The 17,104-nt window shown below is 36.7% G+C and overlaps 2 protein-coding genes across 4 annotated transcripts; both read right to left on the bottom strand.

The window, feature by feature from the left end:
* Positions 1 to 6,004: 6,004 nt before the first annotated feature.
* LOC110771206 (3-oxoacyl-[acyl-carrier-protein] reductase 4) lies at positions 6,005 to 8,811 on the bottom strand. Of its 2 annotated transcripts, none has more exons than XM_021975466.2 (11): positions 8,389 to 8,811; positions 8,162 to 8,313; positions 8,027 to 8,080; positions 7,818 to 7,898; positions 7,668 to 7,713; positions 7,493 to 7,587; positions 7,367 to 7,399; positions 7,142 to 7,276; positions 6,827 to 6,920; positions 6,483 to 6,565; positions 6,005 to 6,390 (listed from the first exon to the last, which is right to left on the bottom strand). In XM_021975466.2, exons 1-11 carry the CDS (start codon positions 8,546 to 8,548, stop codon positions 6,358 to 6,360), a joined length of 966 nt encoding a protein of 321 aa, XP_021831158.2. In that variant the 5' UTR covers positions 8,549 to 8,811; the 3' UTR covers positions 6,005 to 6,357. The 2 variants fall into 2 exon arrangements, with proteins under 2 accessions (XP_021831158.2, XP_021831159.2); XM_021975467.2 differs by having other exon boundaries at positions 8,162 to 8,310; positions 8,389 to 8,807.
* Positions 8,812 to 9,126: 315 nt separating this feature from the next.
* On the bottom strand, positions 9,127 to 15,933 carry LOC110771205 (transcription factor GTE10). 2 transcript variants are annotated; one of them, XM_021975463.2, is made up of 10 exons: positions 13,769 to 15,933; positions 13,607 to 13,655; positions 13,337 to 13,495; positions 11,198 to 11,271; positions 10,940 to 11,009; positions 10,768 to 10,848; positions 10,570 to 10,685; positions 10,382 to 10,448; positions 10,131 to 10,261; positions 9,127 to 10,040 (listed from the first exon to the last, which is right to left on the bottom strand). In XM_021975463.2, the coding sequence occupies exons 1-10, from the start codon at positions 15,092 to 15,094 to the stop codon at positions 9,663 to 9,665; spliced, it is 2,451 nt and encodes an 816-aa protein (XP_021831155.2). In that variant the 5' UTR covers positions 15,095 to 15,933; the 3' UTR covers positions 9,127 to 9,662. The 2 variants fall into 2 exon arrangements, with proteins under 2 accessions (XP_021831155.2, XP_021831157.2); XM_021975465.2 differs by having other exon boundaries at positions 13,613 to 13,655.
* Between the last annotated feature and the right edge of the window lie 1,171 nt (positions 15,934 to 17,104).

The raw sequence follows: 17,104 nt of genomic DNA, 5'->3' as shown, positions 1-17,104 counted from the left end.
TTCCTCATGTTCGACCAAAGAGAAAAAGACCAATTACACTAACTCTTATTCCTAACCTTTTTTTCTGTAATTTTTTTCATTTCTAAAAATCTTCCTATCACTTAACCTCCAAATACCTCATTGAGCTTCTCCAAAAGCTTCCCAAGAATTCCATCTTCTCCCCCTCCCTCTGTCACACCAGCATCATTTCCTCTATTATCACCACCAACTTCACCATCTGCCTTCCTACTGCCACCTTCAGAATGCTTCCCATTATGACCCCCGCCGCCATCGGTAGCTCCTTCACGGTTGGCTTTCACAGCACCTCCGTTCTCACAAACATTACAAGAACCATTACCATTCTCGGGTTTTATAGCACCCTCTTTGTCCTCGCCTCCTTCACGGTGGCTCTTGATTACGGGAACACGAGGCACGTTTGGTGGAGCAGGTGGCCTTGGTCCCAGATCAGTTTTCAAGTCTGGCTGAACCCGCTTTTCTAATAGTATTTTACACTCTTGAAGGGTCCGTTATTCCATTGCTGTGAATCCACATCCCTTGGATCTTTTCCACTTGGCATCTTCATTTTTAGCCATTGCAAGCAAGGTTTCCTTCAGCCCTCTTTTGAATTGAAAAAACCTAAGAAAGTGATGCTGGAGTTTACTTTGGAGAGAATCTTCTCTTTATCCACACCACCATTCTCATCGGAGCTATCAACGGCATTGACACCGATTTTTTTGAGATCAGCCGAATTTATTTTAGCAACAATGACGCCTACTTGTTGATTGGGACAAGCTACGTATTTAATTTTGATTTTAGCAGAGATGAACTTGTTGAAGAATGATGGCATTTTCACAAAAGAAGAAGATGAAAATGCTACTGAGAGAAGAAGATGGGGAAATGCTACAGAGAGGGAGAAGATATTTATTGACAGCATTTTCTTCTGATTTTTACTATTACCCTACGGTTATTTAATCCAGCTGTCCTGGTAGCACACAAAATGCCACATCCATTAGGGCAAATACACTTTTCCCATTATTGATAAGTGCGGTTGCATTTCACGCTTAGATAAATCTGTTTTACCTTAACATTGTATTGGGGGTCATTTCCTTTGTAAATTACGCTATTACAGGTATAAGGATCCATTTTATACATTTATGGAATCCATGTGTCCATATCAATATAAACAAAGTCCTATATGTTGTAAACCCCCCATGTTTATAAGCGCAAGGACCAAATTTATTCCACTAAGGTCCATACTTACCCTATTCTTATACAAGAGTTCCTTGTTGTTGTAAATGATGGTATTATGAGATTAAGGATTGCTTTTACAATGTAATGGAACGAGTATGTCCATTTTAGTATAATACAAATCTTTAATGTTGTAACCACCACCTTGTTTACAAGGATAATGACTAAATTTACTCCTCCGATGTTCATTTTTCTTTGTATTGGGGGTCATTTTTCTTTGTATTAGATGTCCTTATCTTTGTAAATTACGATATTATAATTGACTGGATGGATTTAACAATCTTATGCAACATAAATGTCCAAACCAGAGTAATACGAGACCTTAATATTGTAAACATTTGTGTTTACACGTATAAGGACCCAATTTACTTTCCTAATGTCCCTAGTTACCTTAATATTGTACTAGATGTCCTTCTCTTTGTAAATTACGATATTACAAGATTAAGGATAGGTTTTACAATCTTCTGGAACATAACTATCCCAAAAAGAGTAATACGAGACCTTAATATTGTAAACATCCGTGTTTACAAGTATAAGGACCCAATTTACCTTCCGAATGTTCCCATTTTCCCTAATATTGTACTACATGTCTTTATCCTTGTAAATTACGATATTAAAAGATTGAGTATGAATTTTACACTCTTATGGAACATAAATGTCCAAAACAGAGTAATACGAGACCTTAATATTGTAAATATCCGTGTTTACAAGTATAAGGACCCAATTTAACTTTCAAATGTTCCACTTTACCTTAATATTATACTAGATGTCTTTATTCTTGTAAATTACGATATTACAATATTAATGATGGGTTTTACAATCTTCTGGAACATAACTATCCATAAAAGAGTAATACAAGACTTTAGTATTGTAAACATTCGAGTTTACAAGTATAAGGACCCAATTTACCTTCCGAATGTTCCCTTTTACCCTAATATTGTACTACATGTCTTTATCTTTGTAAATTACGATATTACAAGATTAAGGATGCATTTTACAATCTTATGGAACATAACTGTCCAAAACTGAGTAAAATGAGACATTAATATAGGAAACGTTTGTGTTTACACGTATAAGGACCCAATTTACCTTCCGAATGTTCCCTTTTACCATAATATTGTACTACATGTCTTTATCCTTGTAAATTACGATATTACAAGATTGAGTATGAATTTTACACTATTATGGAACATAAATGTCCAAAACAGAGTAATACAAGACCTTAATATTGTAAACATCCATGTTTACATGTATAAGGACCCAATTTACCTTCCGAATGTTCCCCTTTACCCTAATATTGTACTACATGTCTTTATCTTTGTAAATTACGATATTACAAGATTAACTATGAATTTTACAATCTTATGGAACATAATGTCCAAAAGAGAGTAATACGAGACCTTAATATTGTAAACATCCGAGTTTACAAGTATAAGGACCCAATTTACCTTCCGAATGTTCCCTTTTACCCTAATATTGTACTACATATCTTTATCTTTGTAAATTACGATATTACACAATTAAGGATGCATTTTACAATCTTATGGAACATAAATGTCCAAAACCGAGTAAAACGAGACCTTAATATAGGAAACGTTTGTGTTTACACGTATAAGGACCCAATTTACTTTCCTAATATCAGTAGTTACCTTAATATTGTACTAGATCTCCTTCTTTTTGTAAATTACGATATTACAAGATTAAGGATAGGTTTTACAATCTTCTGGAACATAACTATCCAAAACCGAGTAATATGAGACCTTAATATTGTAAACATCCGTGTTGACAAGTATAAGGACCTAATTTACCTTCTGAATTTTCCACTTTACCTTAATATTATACTACATATCTTTATAATTATAAATTACGATATTACAAGATTATGGGTGAATTTTACAATCTTATGGAACATGACTGTCCTAAACAGAGTAATACGAGACCTTGATAATGTAAACATTTGTGTTTACACGTATAAGGACCCAATTTACTTTCCTAATGTCCCTAGTTACCTTAATATTGTACTAGATGTCTTTATCCTTGTAAATTACGATATTACAAGATTACGGATGGGTTTTACAATTCTATGGAACACTAGCTGTCCAAAACAGAATAATATGAGACTTTAATATTGTAAACGTCCGTGTTTACAAGTATAGGGACCTAATTTAACTTCTGAATGTTCCACTTTACCTTAATATTGTACTAAATGTCCTTTTTTTGTAAATTACGATATTACACGATTAAGAATTGATTTTATAATATAATGGAACACAAATGTCCAACAGTGTAATACGAGTCCTTCCTATTGTAAACCCTTTTGTTTTCAAGGATAAGGACCTAATTTACTTCTCTACTATCCCACCTTCGCTTTATACGTTTATTTTGTTATTTAATTATAAATTAAATATATGTTTACAAACTATTAACACAGGACAAAAATCGCATGTTTTTCACCCAAAAAAAAATATAAACTTTGGGGTTACAAAACTATTTCGAATGGGAAGTGAAATCCTGTGGAAAACGAAGCCAAGCGTTAAGAAAATAGCATGCATGCACGTTTGCAATTTCAAACAGACGGTTTGTCAATTGCATTATATACTTGTTCAATTTCCTAAACACTGTTTGTCAATTGCATTATGCTTGTTCAATTTCCAACTCACTGTTTGTCAATTGAGTTATTTCCTTTTCCTGAAAATAGGCAACATATCTTCCATGGCATAATTAATATGAAAATAAATGGATACACATCAATTGCATTTAGTAGAAATATAAACATACAATTAAATTATGAAGGATTAGTCCTTACTGAGAGATTCTACATTTCATAATTGTGCACATATAATGGCAATTGTGCGACAAGAACGCAAAGAGACTATTTTGTTTGTCAGTTGCAAGACTATAATGCAATTAGAAATAACTGTTTGTCAATTGTAAGACTATAATGCAATTAGAAGTAATTGTTTGTCAATTGCATTCACAAATCACATATGTTCTCAAAATATAAGCGGCTACCAATAACATGGCAATATGGATACAATAATTGCAAAATAGGACTAACCAATTGGTAATTGGATTCAAAATGACATGTTGAAGTACCTCTTACATTTCCTTTACCAAAATGTCATGGCATTTGCATTACAATTAATAAATTCTATCTAATGTTTTTCGAATGAGTCACAAATTTTTCACCATCAACAATATGCCCAACATTAAAGAAGAGAAAGATATTGACATTGATCATATTGTGTTTCTTGTCTGTGAAATAACTCAAATTACAATGGTTTTCTTTTCAGCAAATCAAAAACTCATTTACTTCTGCTTAGTTGCTTCCTGGGCTGCATTAATTTCTGCTTAGTTTTTCTGGTTTTCTTTTCATAACATAATTACTTGATTTCATAGAGGGAAAATTACCCATAGAAATAGCTGGTTTTCTTTGAGCAGATCAATATAGCAAAATGTTATATTGCTGGTCTTTGGGAACTCAAGTGTGGACAAGGATAATAAAGCTATTAATTTTACCTTTGCAATGGCCACTTAAATACGTTTCAGCAACAGCAACTCGTTTCCACTGGTTTTTTGTGAACCACACAAAATGCCCAGCCACCGAGATTTAAGATCTTCTCAATTCATCTCCAGAATCAAGTGATTCACATGTAGGAGAAGAGAGGGAGAGATGAAAGAGAGAGTGCCGTTGGTGGGATTGCCTCAGTAGCAGCTGTCGTTTTGTTTTTCTTTTCTTGTTTTCTTTTTCTTTTTCTGTTTAATTTTTATTTTATTCACTTTTACCTACACCAACCCTTTTAACAGGTTACCAGCATTCAATGGTGTGGATTTAATCCTCATCTCCACTTACTCATACAATGGCTGATATTTTGGGCGCATGGATACACCACGCACATTGTTGAATTTTCCTGTTTGTTTCGGACAAATATCCAAGGAAAATGGGATGCATTGCGTGACACTTGTACAGAAATATCCTCTCTCTCCTGGCCTCCATTGACCAATTAGAATTTTCTATATTATATTTAATGTTTATCTCAATTTTAATTAATAATATCAATTTTTAATATTTAAATTAATTAAAGAGATTTTTAGTATTTTAAATGTTTCTTCATTCTCTTTTTTCTTTTTTCTTTTTTTCATGAATATCATTCTCTTCCTTTCTGCCCCCTACGTCCTGCTGTCAACGATAACTGATTTTTATTTTTATTTTTTAAAATTTTTATTGGTACTTTTTACATTTGGGCCTTGGGTTACTTTTTCAATAAATTTAAAAAATTTGTAGTCCGCCGCGTGGCAATGAAGGCATAACAATAGATAAAAATGGTCTTATCACGTAACCTAAACCCAAAAGAAGAGAGATTGATTCCGTGATAGAGAGCGAGTGAGGAGAGCAGAAGTAAGGTGAAAACTTGAATATCTATGTACCAATGAATTTTACTACCAAATCCATATCCAATATTTAATTATTCATACATAGTATAATAATTATGCAAATCCCAAAAAGAACCAAAAATCATAACTAGAAAAGAAAATATATTACAAATTATATTAGAGAAACATAGAGTCTTAGGATGTATAGGAATCCTAATTAAAGTTAATATACATGTTATGATAATGTCCACAAAGTGGTTAAAAGATTTGTCCAAACCCAAAGGAGGGCTATGTGGCCTTTCGACCAATAGCTTTACAAAGTGGTTAAAAGATTTGCCTAAACCCAAAGTGGTTAAGAGCAAGCCTATAATAGGCTTCAGATTTTCTACCTCCACACACAGAATAACAAAATACTTCATATGCAACCCATATAAACGATACACAGCCTGAAAATTTAAACTAGTACACTAGAACGCTTTAGTGCCATCTGGAGACTGAAACCGCTACACAAAAATAATTCCTATCAAGTCTTTTTTCTCTTACACTGTTCACAAGTCTCAGAGAATATATTTTAACAACCTTTGCTAAAACAAAAATATATATATTATCCTTCTACTCTTCTATTCAGTTTGAAACTAGAAGCCGGTCAAGAATGGAATATAAAGAAAATCCTCTCTTCATTTGAAACTTTCTGTAAGATGAAGCGTCATTTGAAACCTTCTGTAAGAAGCTCGTTGGGGTGCGGGACTTGGCCTCTCACATCACCATCCCTCCATCAATGGTCAATACCTACAATGGATCAGTGCAAAACTTGACAGCTCAAATGGTGCCATTTCCCATTTGTCCAAGGAAAAATTATCAGATTTCTAATAAAAATTTACCTGTCCAGTAATGTAACTGGCAGCAGGATTGAGCGCTAAGAATTCCACCAGTCCAGCAACTTCTTCAGGTTGACCATATCGCCCTGAAAGAATTATAAAACTGATTTATTTTCTCCATTTTAAATGTGAGTCTTCAAATATCAGGCTTTAAGTTTAGGCAAACCAGGGAAGAAGAATTAGAGAATCAATCAAATTTCAATCATCCCTATCCAATGACTCAATAACACTTATATCTCTCATCTAAGTTATAAAACCAACACGAGCAGTTTCTCAATAATTCACATTAACTACGATAGGTTTGATAATAATGCTTAAATAACTAGTAGCCGACTGACTGTTCTCACCTAGGGGGATGGTTCCCAAGATCTTCTTTTCTATATCTTCTCCAAGCTTGGCAGTCATATCAGATGCAATGAAACCAGGTGCTACAGCATTCACCTACGGAAAAAAGAAAGCTTTAGATGGATAATTGCCACGTAAGACTGGAAATATGCTAGAAATTTTAAAATATATCTGCTTGAATGTTTAATGTCATGAAACAAACCACATAGCCATTGCTAAATGTGGAGTGGGGTTACATGTATTAGCAGGCTAGCCCCACACGCCAAAAACAGATAATAAAATTAATTAATTAAAAACCTTGAATCACATGCACATACATTAATGCTCCTGCTTGAATATTCCTTTGCAACACTCTTCGTAAAGCCAATTACTCCGGCCTTTGCAGCACTGTAGTTGGCTTGTCCAACATTGCCAACAAGACCAACAACAGATGCTATATTGATTATTCTTCCCTGAAATATGATGAACAGACTAAGGATCCAGAAGCAAAATGGGATTTTCACATTGACATAACAAAAGAAAGGAAGAATGAATTTGATTACCTTTCTCTGTTTCATCATAACTTTCGCTGCAGCCTGCAAAAAGCACAAACCATGCTAAAAAGATCAGACAATTCTAAGCTTGAACAACTACAATTACAAGATCAACATATGCCCTAAACTACACACCTGTGTGCACAGAAACACGCCAGTAAGATTCAAATCAATAACCTCCTGCCATTGGGATGTTTTCATTCTCATCAACAAGCCATCCCGTGTTATTCCTGAAAAGGATTGTGTCGGTTGAAATAGAAAGGAAAGTCAAGATAAGAAGAATAAATACAACCAGTAATATGATGCTGACCAGCATTATTAACCAACACATCAACTGTTCCCCATGCATCAACCACCTATATTCATTTGATTGAAAAGATGTCACATTGCAAGCGATAATTGCAACCACACAAGAAAGAAAGAAAAAAAGTAGTTAGCATAAAAGAGTGCATTTGCGTACAGTTTTAATCATTGCCGCTACATCTTCTTCCTTTGAAACATCACCCCCAAATGTCAGAGCTTGACCACCAGATGCCTCAATCTGCAGCATTTAAACCGCAATAAAACATGTTTAAAATGCAGTATATAACTAAAACCAAACATTTCAACTATGAACTGATTTCAATATATGCATTGCATGAAGGCCATTATTTTAACAAAAAAGGTTACCTCCTTGGAAACTAACTCAGCTTCCTCAGATGACCTTGCGTAGTTTACCAGAACCTGTAACAGTGAAATGAAGCCTATGGTCATGACTCATCGAAGAAAGCAATTGAATGATGAATGATGAATGATGATGATGACCTTACAACCAGACTTGCCGAGAGCGAGGGCAACAGCTTTCCCAATTCCTCTAGAAGCTCCAGTGACGATAACCACAGGAGCCTCCACGTTCCGATTCTGAGCTACAGCAGCGCTTGATTGCTCAACGGCCGCCACCTGCGCCCTAATTCCTGCTATTTGATTCCATTTCCATTAATGTTCTGATGTAAACCTCAATTTACCATAACATGAAAATGCGATTCATTTACCAGAGCCAGAGGAGGAGGATGAGGAGCTCGCAAAACGGGTTGGGGCAACGCGACGCAGTCGGATCCCGCCGAAAAGTGGATAGGAGCTTCGTGGGTGAGATAATTGGCGGGAGAGTCGTACCGGAGCTCCAACGGCGTTGAAGGCGATCGTGGCCGCCATTGAGAGTCTGAGAATGGCTGGTGCCACAGACGAAGAAGAGGAGGAGGAAGAGAGAGAGGCAAGTAAGGTCGCCAGAAGATCAATCTATCAGACAGAGAACTGAGGAAGAATGTGAAGAAGATGGGGGTGTAATCTCTCTGAGCAGGGGTTTTGGCGTATCGGTGGGAAATGTGTACTGTGTACAAGACGCTAAACACGACATGTCGTTTGAGCCAAGAACCAAACGACACTCGGTTTGCACATTCATTTGTAAAAGAACCCTTTTCGATATTCAACATTTTCTAGATTATCCATTGCCTTTTTCTTGTTTTTGTGTGTAAGAAGAAATCATCACCCTTATAATTTAGACTTAGACTATGACTTAGACTATCGATTGTACTAAAAAATGATTATTATGCTCGATTGGTTTGCTAACTTGAAAATAAAATTCTCTCAAATTGGAAAATTAAAAATCCAAAATTTAAAGAACAAAAAGAAAAGAGCAACTATAATTTATGTAGTTAAATGCTTAAAATTTAAACCAGCAGCTTGGATGCTATTTAGCCAAAAATCAAATCAAATCAGAAAGAAAACACAAATGTTCCAACTGTTTTTCTAATATCCAATCTGTCATTATTCCTAAAACTCCAATAGGAGACATCTTTTTTTCCCAGGAAAAATGGGTAGAATGCCATAATAGTCTGAGGACTGATATTTTACAATTCTAAAAGCCGACCTTTTCTACCACCTAAAATTAACGCTTTTTACAGACAAAAATTGGATTTTTCTTTCTTTCATCAAAAACCCACAGCACATCATCCACCATGGGCAAAATTGATTTGAATGGGGTTTACCTCCCCAAATGTCCCACTCCATTTCCCAAGATGAAATTCAAAAAACCATTTCAACGAACACAAGCCCAAAACCCAAAACCCAATCCATAACTCTTCTCTAGCTACTTCTTCTTCTTCCCTCTTTTCAGGGACAGCTAAACCTAAACCTCAAACAGGAAAGAGATAATATTATGGTCCACAAAGCCTATAAAAGTATCCCAAGTCACTGCCCAAATACCTCAGGACCATCATTTTCCATCTTTGCTTCTCAGTCGGTACAAGAACATGAACAAAAAATCTCATCAATCAATCTCTCCTTCTTCAAAGTCATTTGCTTCAACGGCATCATTTGCTTCAATGGCATCATTTGCTGCTTCTGGTTTGGGTTTGGGTTTAGGTTTGAGTTCTGGTTCAGGTTTGGGTTCTGGTTCTGGAGCACTCTGGGGATGTTCGATTTCTTCTTCCTCTATATCATCATCCGCCTTCATGAACAAACCAAGTTGCTCTAAGGGATTACTACTTCCCTGTAGCTTGAAACTACCCAGCCTGGCAAGCTCATTCTGAGAATGCTCTGGGCTAGTCTCCTCCATGAAATTTGGCACATGTTCATCATCAACAGCCCTAAACATCTCTAGATCTTCCATAAACTGACTATTCTCAATTTCAACAGTCTTTTCCATCTGCATAAAGCAAGATATTCATCAGCTGCCATTTAACTAAGAGAAGGTTGTAGAATGCTTCCACCAACATAATAATACATCCACCCTTACCATTTGCAATGCCTGACGTGCAGCTTCTCTCTCTAGTTCCCTCTGCCTTTTAGCTTCGGCTGCAGCTTCTGCTTCAGCCTTCTTTCGAGCCTCTTCTGCAGCTTTGGCCTCAGCTTGTAAACGTGCTTTCTCTAATAACACACAAGAAAATTTGAATATTTTAAACAACTGCAAAACTGATGGCCATATTGACTTCTACTGCACAAAATGCCACATCTTATCTCAGATAAATCAAATTTTGAAAGCCAAACCTTGTTTTTGCCGCTTTTCAAGTTCCTCTCTTTCAATTCGCAATTTTTCGGGATCCAGCTTTTCACCCTGAACCACAAAAGTCAGATGAACGGACCACATCTCAAATGCAAAATGCAAAGAAGATTTTGGATGGGCACATCAAGGAAAATGCATAGTAGGTTGCCCAATGTGGCAAGCGGAAACCGACCTTTTCTAGTGCCTTTTCTCGGGCTTTTAGTATTGTGTCAGCAAATCTATTCCGCAATAAAGCTGCACGGTAGAGCTTATCGGGGGAGACTTGCCTCTCAGATGGAGCACTCTCCCCTACGATGTTACAGCATGAATTGTAAGATTGTACCCCAAATTTAAGAGCAGACAATTTTTCTTGATGATTATTCATGCTTACCCTCTCTATGTTCACCCTCCTCAACAGAAATTGGTTTAGACCCGGAGTCCTGATCCAGTGGGGCCACCCCATTTATTGAATCTACACAAGGGTCATGACAGAGGTTTTTAGAGTAAACTCCAGAACTACCTATTCCAATAAATAAAAGATACAGCATAAATCCTCAACTCACCATTGCCAATTTCTGAATCCCCAATATCATCTCTCTTTTGGTCTGAATTTGCTCCAGTACCCACATTTTCCTGCCAAATGAAGATGTAAGAAATATTTTCCACAACTCATACAAACAAACAGAAGGATATAGCGGGGGGAGAGGGGGTATATATACGAGAGAGAGAGAGAGAGCGAGAGAGAGAGAGAGATTGATGAGTGAGAATTTAACTCCACACAAAGCAGAAGAACCAGGTTTTAAAATTTTACAAGATGATACCTTTCCTCCACCAAATGAAGCTGGAACTTTAGCATCATCTGATTCACTTTCAGAAGAACTGCCAGAGTCAGAATCTGTGAAGAAATTATATCATGTGAGCAACACCCAAAATTGTAAAAATATGAGTCGTTCTATTTGGAAAATGCTGGAACATTCATGAAAACCATTGTGATAACACAAGTATCTTATAGTTTCATAGGAGGCTACACAGATATTCCTGAAATCACTTCTTTGGCTTGTCAAAGCAAACCATACAGGAAGATCACCAATAACACAATATATTTTGATTCAAACTTTTTAAATATTGTAAGCCTTGGAAAGCAACTCATATCTTGTATTTATTGGTCCGGCCCCATAGCATGCAGGGAATACATTAATTTAAAATAACGTATAAGAGTCTCTTCAAACAATAATGTACAAACTTTTTTGTATGCTTCAATTTATAGTATCACATAATTACAAGATATATACTAAGGGATAAAACTAATGAGGGCACACTGCAACAACTCCACCCCATCATATACCATGAAGGAATAAACGTGTTCAGGATAATTGTAGAACTTTTAAAATCTAAATTTTTTCAGATTTTGCAATAGTCACTTTTATGTTGTAAACTTATTTCAATATCCGCTAGGACCATATCATATCTCAGTATTTGCAACACATCTATTACAGCATTGGGGGTCTAGTACTTTCCAAAAAGTTCTAGTCACTAAATGAAGTCAACTGTTCAATCACATAAAGTAAGATACACTAGAAGGATATAACTTAAATTACCCTTATTCCTTTCTTACAAGATGAGCAGACATTAGTTCTAAGAAACTGGGAGAAAGAAAACAACACCAGCATTCCAAATCAAGTGATCCACACTTTCTCCAGAAAATCTAAGTCAACATTATAATGGTTAATTGACAAAAACATGTGCACGTTCTTTCGATTTTTTTTCTTTAAAAACACAATAACCTAATTACTAACTCTCACATCAAAATGACAAAAGAGCCTCTTGAAGTGCCATTGAAATTACATGTACTACTGTATATCAGATATACCAGTTTCAGAATGATTAAGATGCCACCTCTTACTCATAAAAAGACACACATTCAATCATATCAACTCAATGTAGAACTAATGGATTCACATAAAAAAGTGTCTCAGACTGAAACATACACAACAATGAGGTGCTGCAGCCAAGGCAAAGGTTCTACAGCATTAATTACTACTCGGTACAATTGAATTTCACTTATTTTCTTTAATTGTTGAGAAGACCATGTTCCAGTTTACACTATGGCAATGCAAAACATAACCTACCAAGCAAGCAACATACAGAACAAAGAGGTGTAGCCACCAACGCAAGGGTGATAGAATTTCAAACATTTTCTTTAAGGGAGATTCATTATTATACCCAATATAGGAGCCCAAATTATAAAAATAAAATAAAAAGCCTATATGAAATGGACTTTAGAAACACGCCCAAAATCCATTTACAACATAACAAAGAGGCTTTTAACTTCTTTTAAATTACAAAACTGCCATTGATTTCTTAAAACAAACCCAACCCCAAAACCTCAACAACAAAAAAACCAAAACACTCAATAGGGCATCAAAGTACTTTAATAATCAAAATTAAATTCAATAGGGCCAGCTATCATTTTTTGGGTTTTTTTTTTGGGTTTGTTTATAGAAATTAAATGGTGTAGGGTTTATTTATAGTTTTAGTGCTAAGAATGGGTATATGACTAAATATCTCTTTCTTTAACTGCTGAGAAGACCATGTTCCAATTTAACACTATGGTAATGCAAGACATAGCCTTTAAAGGAAGCAGAACAGCTAGCCAATAAAAGAAGACAGTTGACACTAAAATGAATGGCTTAGGGAGACAGGGATAACAATCATATCTTGCAATGGTCAAGCGAGACAGGGATAACAATCATGGACTGTGATATTACTCTCACACTGCACCTCAGACTTCATGTGTATCTATGTGTGTGTGTGAGACAGAGACTGACATAGGGCATTTAGTAAAATAATAATTTGCATAGGAGGAAATATGTACTTCTCAACAGCATATCCTCCATCTAACAGAACATTGAAAACAATTTATAAACCTACATATATGAAAAGTAGGTAGAAACACAAACCACTGGATGAAGAGCCTGATTCACTACTGGAGCTACTTGAGCTACTGCATTTACTGTTTCTTTGAGCTGGATCTTTCTCTATCTCCACTGGAGGAAAACTTGAAATAGGAGCATCGTTCCCACCAACAATATCCACTTCCTCATCACCTGGGTCATTGCCTGGGTACATGTAAGTCATAATCCGTGCTGTTAGAAATAAGTTCCTTGCAGAAGACATTTTTTTAACAGTTCACTAAATGAATATTCATAGAGCTGTTATTGAAAATGAACCTTTACATGGTTGCATTGATGAGTTGCTAAATCCTGACTCATTAAGAATCTGCAGTAAAAAAAGGTGATACACCAATAAGAAATCCATGCAAATATTCAGTTGGAAAACTATTTTAAATAGATAACACATGCAAACATTATAAGAAAAAACTATGAACATACCTCCATTTCACAAGGTTCAGCTTTCGCCTGCCTTTTCTGTTTCTCCAGCAGATGGTCATCCAAAAGCTTCCGTAAAGCAAACAAGGTATCATCACTAAAAGCTTCAAGGTCAACCTCGATCTCATTATCATTGGTTTGCCCTTCACTATGACTATGCTCTTGTAGGAAATTAACAATATTCAGAGGCACTTCTGCGTCCATCAAAGCCTCCAACTCCATGGTCAGTTTAGCCTTCTCCTCATCAGTCAACATGCGTTTCAGAGCTTCAGGCTTGACACTGGTATCATTTGGTGTACTTTTCTTCTTTTTTGAGGGTGGCATAGGTGCAGCAGTCTCAGTTTCCACGCAAAGAGCCGCTCTTGAAGGCAAAGACTGCACATCAGTAGTAACTGGAAGCTTCTTCTCTATGCCTTTCCATCTCTGTTCAAAATATTTACTAATCGTCTCGGCCATAAAGTGAAAATCATTTCCAGGTGGGTTGTAAGTCAAAGCATTTGAGAAAGTAAGCCGCACATCAGCAGCAAAACCTAATGGACATGAGTACATGCCTGATGCTAGCTTGCTCTTCACAGTGCCCAAATCCATTGGATGCTTAATGACTGTAAAATAATCTGGTATGTTCAACTTCACCACATCAACGGGAGTGTTGAAAACCCAACCAAACTGATGTAACATCAAGCGGCCTAGCAACTGCTCGCATTGTTTCAACAACATAGAATTTGAAGTGGTTGCTGGGGCCACTGACTTCGTTGGCTCGACAGGCCCAGACATGCTTTTTTTTGTGCGGGCACCATTGCGGCCAGGAGGAGCCCTTTTCTTACCTTGTGGCGCAGAAAATTCCAATGTCTTCTTATAACTATCAAGTGGGGGCCTCTTTTTGCCATCACTGCAACTCCGAATATCACTGGATGGCGATAATACAGCAACATTTGAACTTATGGTAGAAATTTTCTTCTGAAGGATCCGCACCTGCTCGAGCTCCAATTTCAGCCTCGATTCCAAATCCTTCCTTTCAGACCGTGACATCCGTGACAACGGCAACACTTGCATAGGCACCCCAAAACCATCATAACCATCCACATTCAGACTAATGCATTTCCTTTTGGGCGCAAATGAATCCTCTGAAGCTGTCATTTCTGTGTCAACCCGTCCTGAGCTTCCAAACCCCTCTGATTCAGCCATGGTCTCGACAGCATGCCGGTAATCTGGAACAAAACCAGACAAATGCCCTTTAGAGTACTTACGTGACTTTCCCATCATCTGTGAAAGCAAACACTTCCTTGATTCTTTCTGTCCAGTGAAGTCTATTGGAACAGTTGGTGCCATAAGATAAACTCCCAATTACTGCACATATCAGCTGTAGCAATTAGATTTAGTCCCTCAACCTTAATTCCAATGACACCGACAATGTCCAAATTTACGACAATATAAGCCTTCCAAGTTCACAAAACCTAAAACCCCAAACATTCCAACATTAATCAATTGTTGATATGATCCTTCTTCCTGTTTACTTCCCGCCAAACGTTCGAGTTCAAGGAATACGTCAAAGGTCAAAATTTCAGTTTATTTGATGTCCAATCAATGCTCAAATTCAAAAGCCGCAGTTGCCAATATGCAAAAGAACAAAAATTTCTGATAATGATCTAAAAGAGGGACTAGGTTAAGCACCAAAGAATTGATAGATTCCCCAACTCAATCTAAGCAATGGTAATCTTCAAACACTCGTATTCAACCACTAAACCAAAAGAAAGTAATTCCAATTGCTCAATCTCTCAATAACCCCCTTTTCAAATAAAAAGCTCCTTTAAGAAATAGAGAGCTCATAAAAATGCAAGGAAGAAAGAATAATTTAAAGACTTACACGAGCAAAACCTAAACTGGGTCTCTCTCTATATAAACCCCCAGGTTGAAAACCCTAGATCGCGATGGATAGGCCAAAGGCGAAGCTAAAATGAATGGGCGGGACGACCAATAGAATGCGCTTGGTAAAACAAAACCCTAGAACTGCTTCGCAGGAACCCAATTCAAAACCTGGATCTCGTTGCAGAGCCGTTGAAACGCGCCTCAAACCCTAGAGCCCTTCGTCGAATAGAGAGAGAGAAAAGAGAGGGAGAGAGGAGGAGAGAGAAAGAGAGAGATCTTAAGCCTTGGATGAGTATGTGATTTCCCATCTGACCTCCTTTTAAAGGCCCGCGAGGCCTCAAAGACCGCCGCTAAAAAAGGAATCTTAGCCGTTCATTAACGAGTTGGATAATCCAACGGCTCCCGTTTGAACATATTAGCACACGCAAGATTCAGATCTGACGGCTTTCTTTTACCACTTAGACATGTTGATTAAATTAAACTTGCAGCCCAGAAGCCCATTATAAAATCCAATAATTGAGAATCAGATAAAACCGTACTCGCTCAAGTATATGAACTACTAACACTCGCTATCTCGCTCGTGCATGCTTCCATGTCACCCTTACGCGGGAGCGTGGCCGCGTTGAGAAGCGAGTACACACACGATCACTTGCCAATGAGAAAACTGTTGTGGCCAATTTGAGAAAGTTACTGGCGGTGTCAACCACGTGTTGCATTTGACTTCTTACCCCCACATGACGTCAGAAGCCATCTACGGCTTTCACACGTGGTAGATTTGGAGCTGCCAGCTCAGCGCATCTTTTTCGTTCTAGATCACTGCGGTGTGTGCAATAATTAATGTTTTCAGCTTGCCTATTGGAGTTGGGCTATAAATAATACACTTGTCTTAAATGGACCAACGCTCACCAAAAAATAAAATGGGCCAACCCAAATTTATATACTCGGATTTGATCCCAAACCTAGTGGGTTCTTTGAGTGTTTCGGAAAATGGCTAAAAGTGCTATCAGATAACGAAAAACGTTTGGCAAACTAAGTTAAAAGCGCTTACAAATTATAGAAGCGTTACTTTCAAAGTAATTTTTGAAGAAACACTTAGTGCCAAACCAATTTTGGTACGAATGTAGCTAAGTGTTGTTGATCAAACCAATTATCTAGTAACTGAGTTGTTGATCATCATATAAAATCAAGATAATCAAGTAGCCTAATATAAGATTTCTTTTTTTCTTGGACTAATAGTTATGAGATGGATTGCAAAAATAAAATTCATACCTTTCAACGCACAAATCCCTTGGGCCCCTTGGAATTGAGTGAATGATTTGGGTTGGGCCTCCTTGGGTGATTGAGATTAAATAGTGTATCTTTATTTGGGCCATAAATTATATTTTTAAACTTTCACAAATTTTTTTTTTTTTTTTTAATTTGAATAGTGTATGAACAAAGGACCTTTCGAACAAGAAAACAAAAACAGAACCA

The sequence above is a fragment of the Prunus avium genome, chromosome 5 (genome assembly GCF_965620075.1).
Source record: "Prunus avium chromosome 5, drPruAviu1.hap1.1, whole genome shotgun sequence".
NCBI classification, from domain to species: domain Eukaryota; kingdom Viridiplantae; phylum Streptophyta; class Magnoliopsida; order Rosales; family Rosaceae; genus Prunus; species Prunus avium.
Note: the sequence above shows the minus strand (reverse complement) of the source record. Positions and strands in the feature narration are given on the sequence as shown.

Bases quoted from the DNA above. Each gene is read 5' to 3' on its own strand.
- LOC110771206 (XM_021975466.2), bottom strand. From the start codon at position 8,548: ATGGCGGCCACGATCGCCTTCAACGCCGTTGGAGCTCCGGTACGACTC. The intron at 7,588-7,667 runs GTCAGCATCATA...AATCCTTTTCAG, and splicing joins TGTGTTGGTTAATAATGCTG to GAATAACACGGGATGGCTTG. The intron at 7,277-7,366 runs GTAATCAAATTC...ATCATATTTCAG, and splicing joins TTATGATGAAACAGAGAAAG to GGAAGAATAATCAATATAGC.
- LOC110771205 (XM_021975463.2), bottom strand. From the start codon at position 15,094: ATGGCACCAACTGTTCCAATAGACTTCACTGGACAGAAAGAATCAAGG. The intron at 10,262-10,381 runs GTTTGGCTTTCA...GTGTGTTATTAG, and splicing joins TGAAAAGCGGCAAAAACAAG to AGAAAGCACGTTTACAAGCT. The intron at 10,041-10,130 runs GTAAGGGTGGAT...TGCTTTATGCAG, and splicing joins CACGTCAGGCATTGCAAATG to ATGGAAAAGACTGTTGAAAT.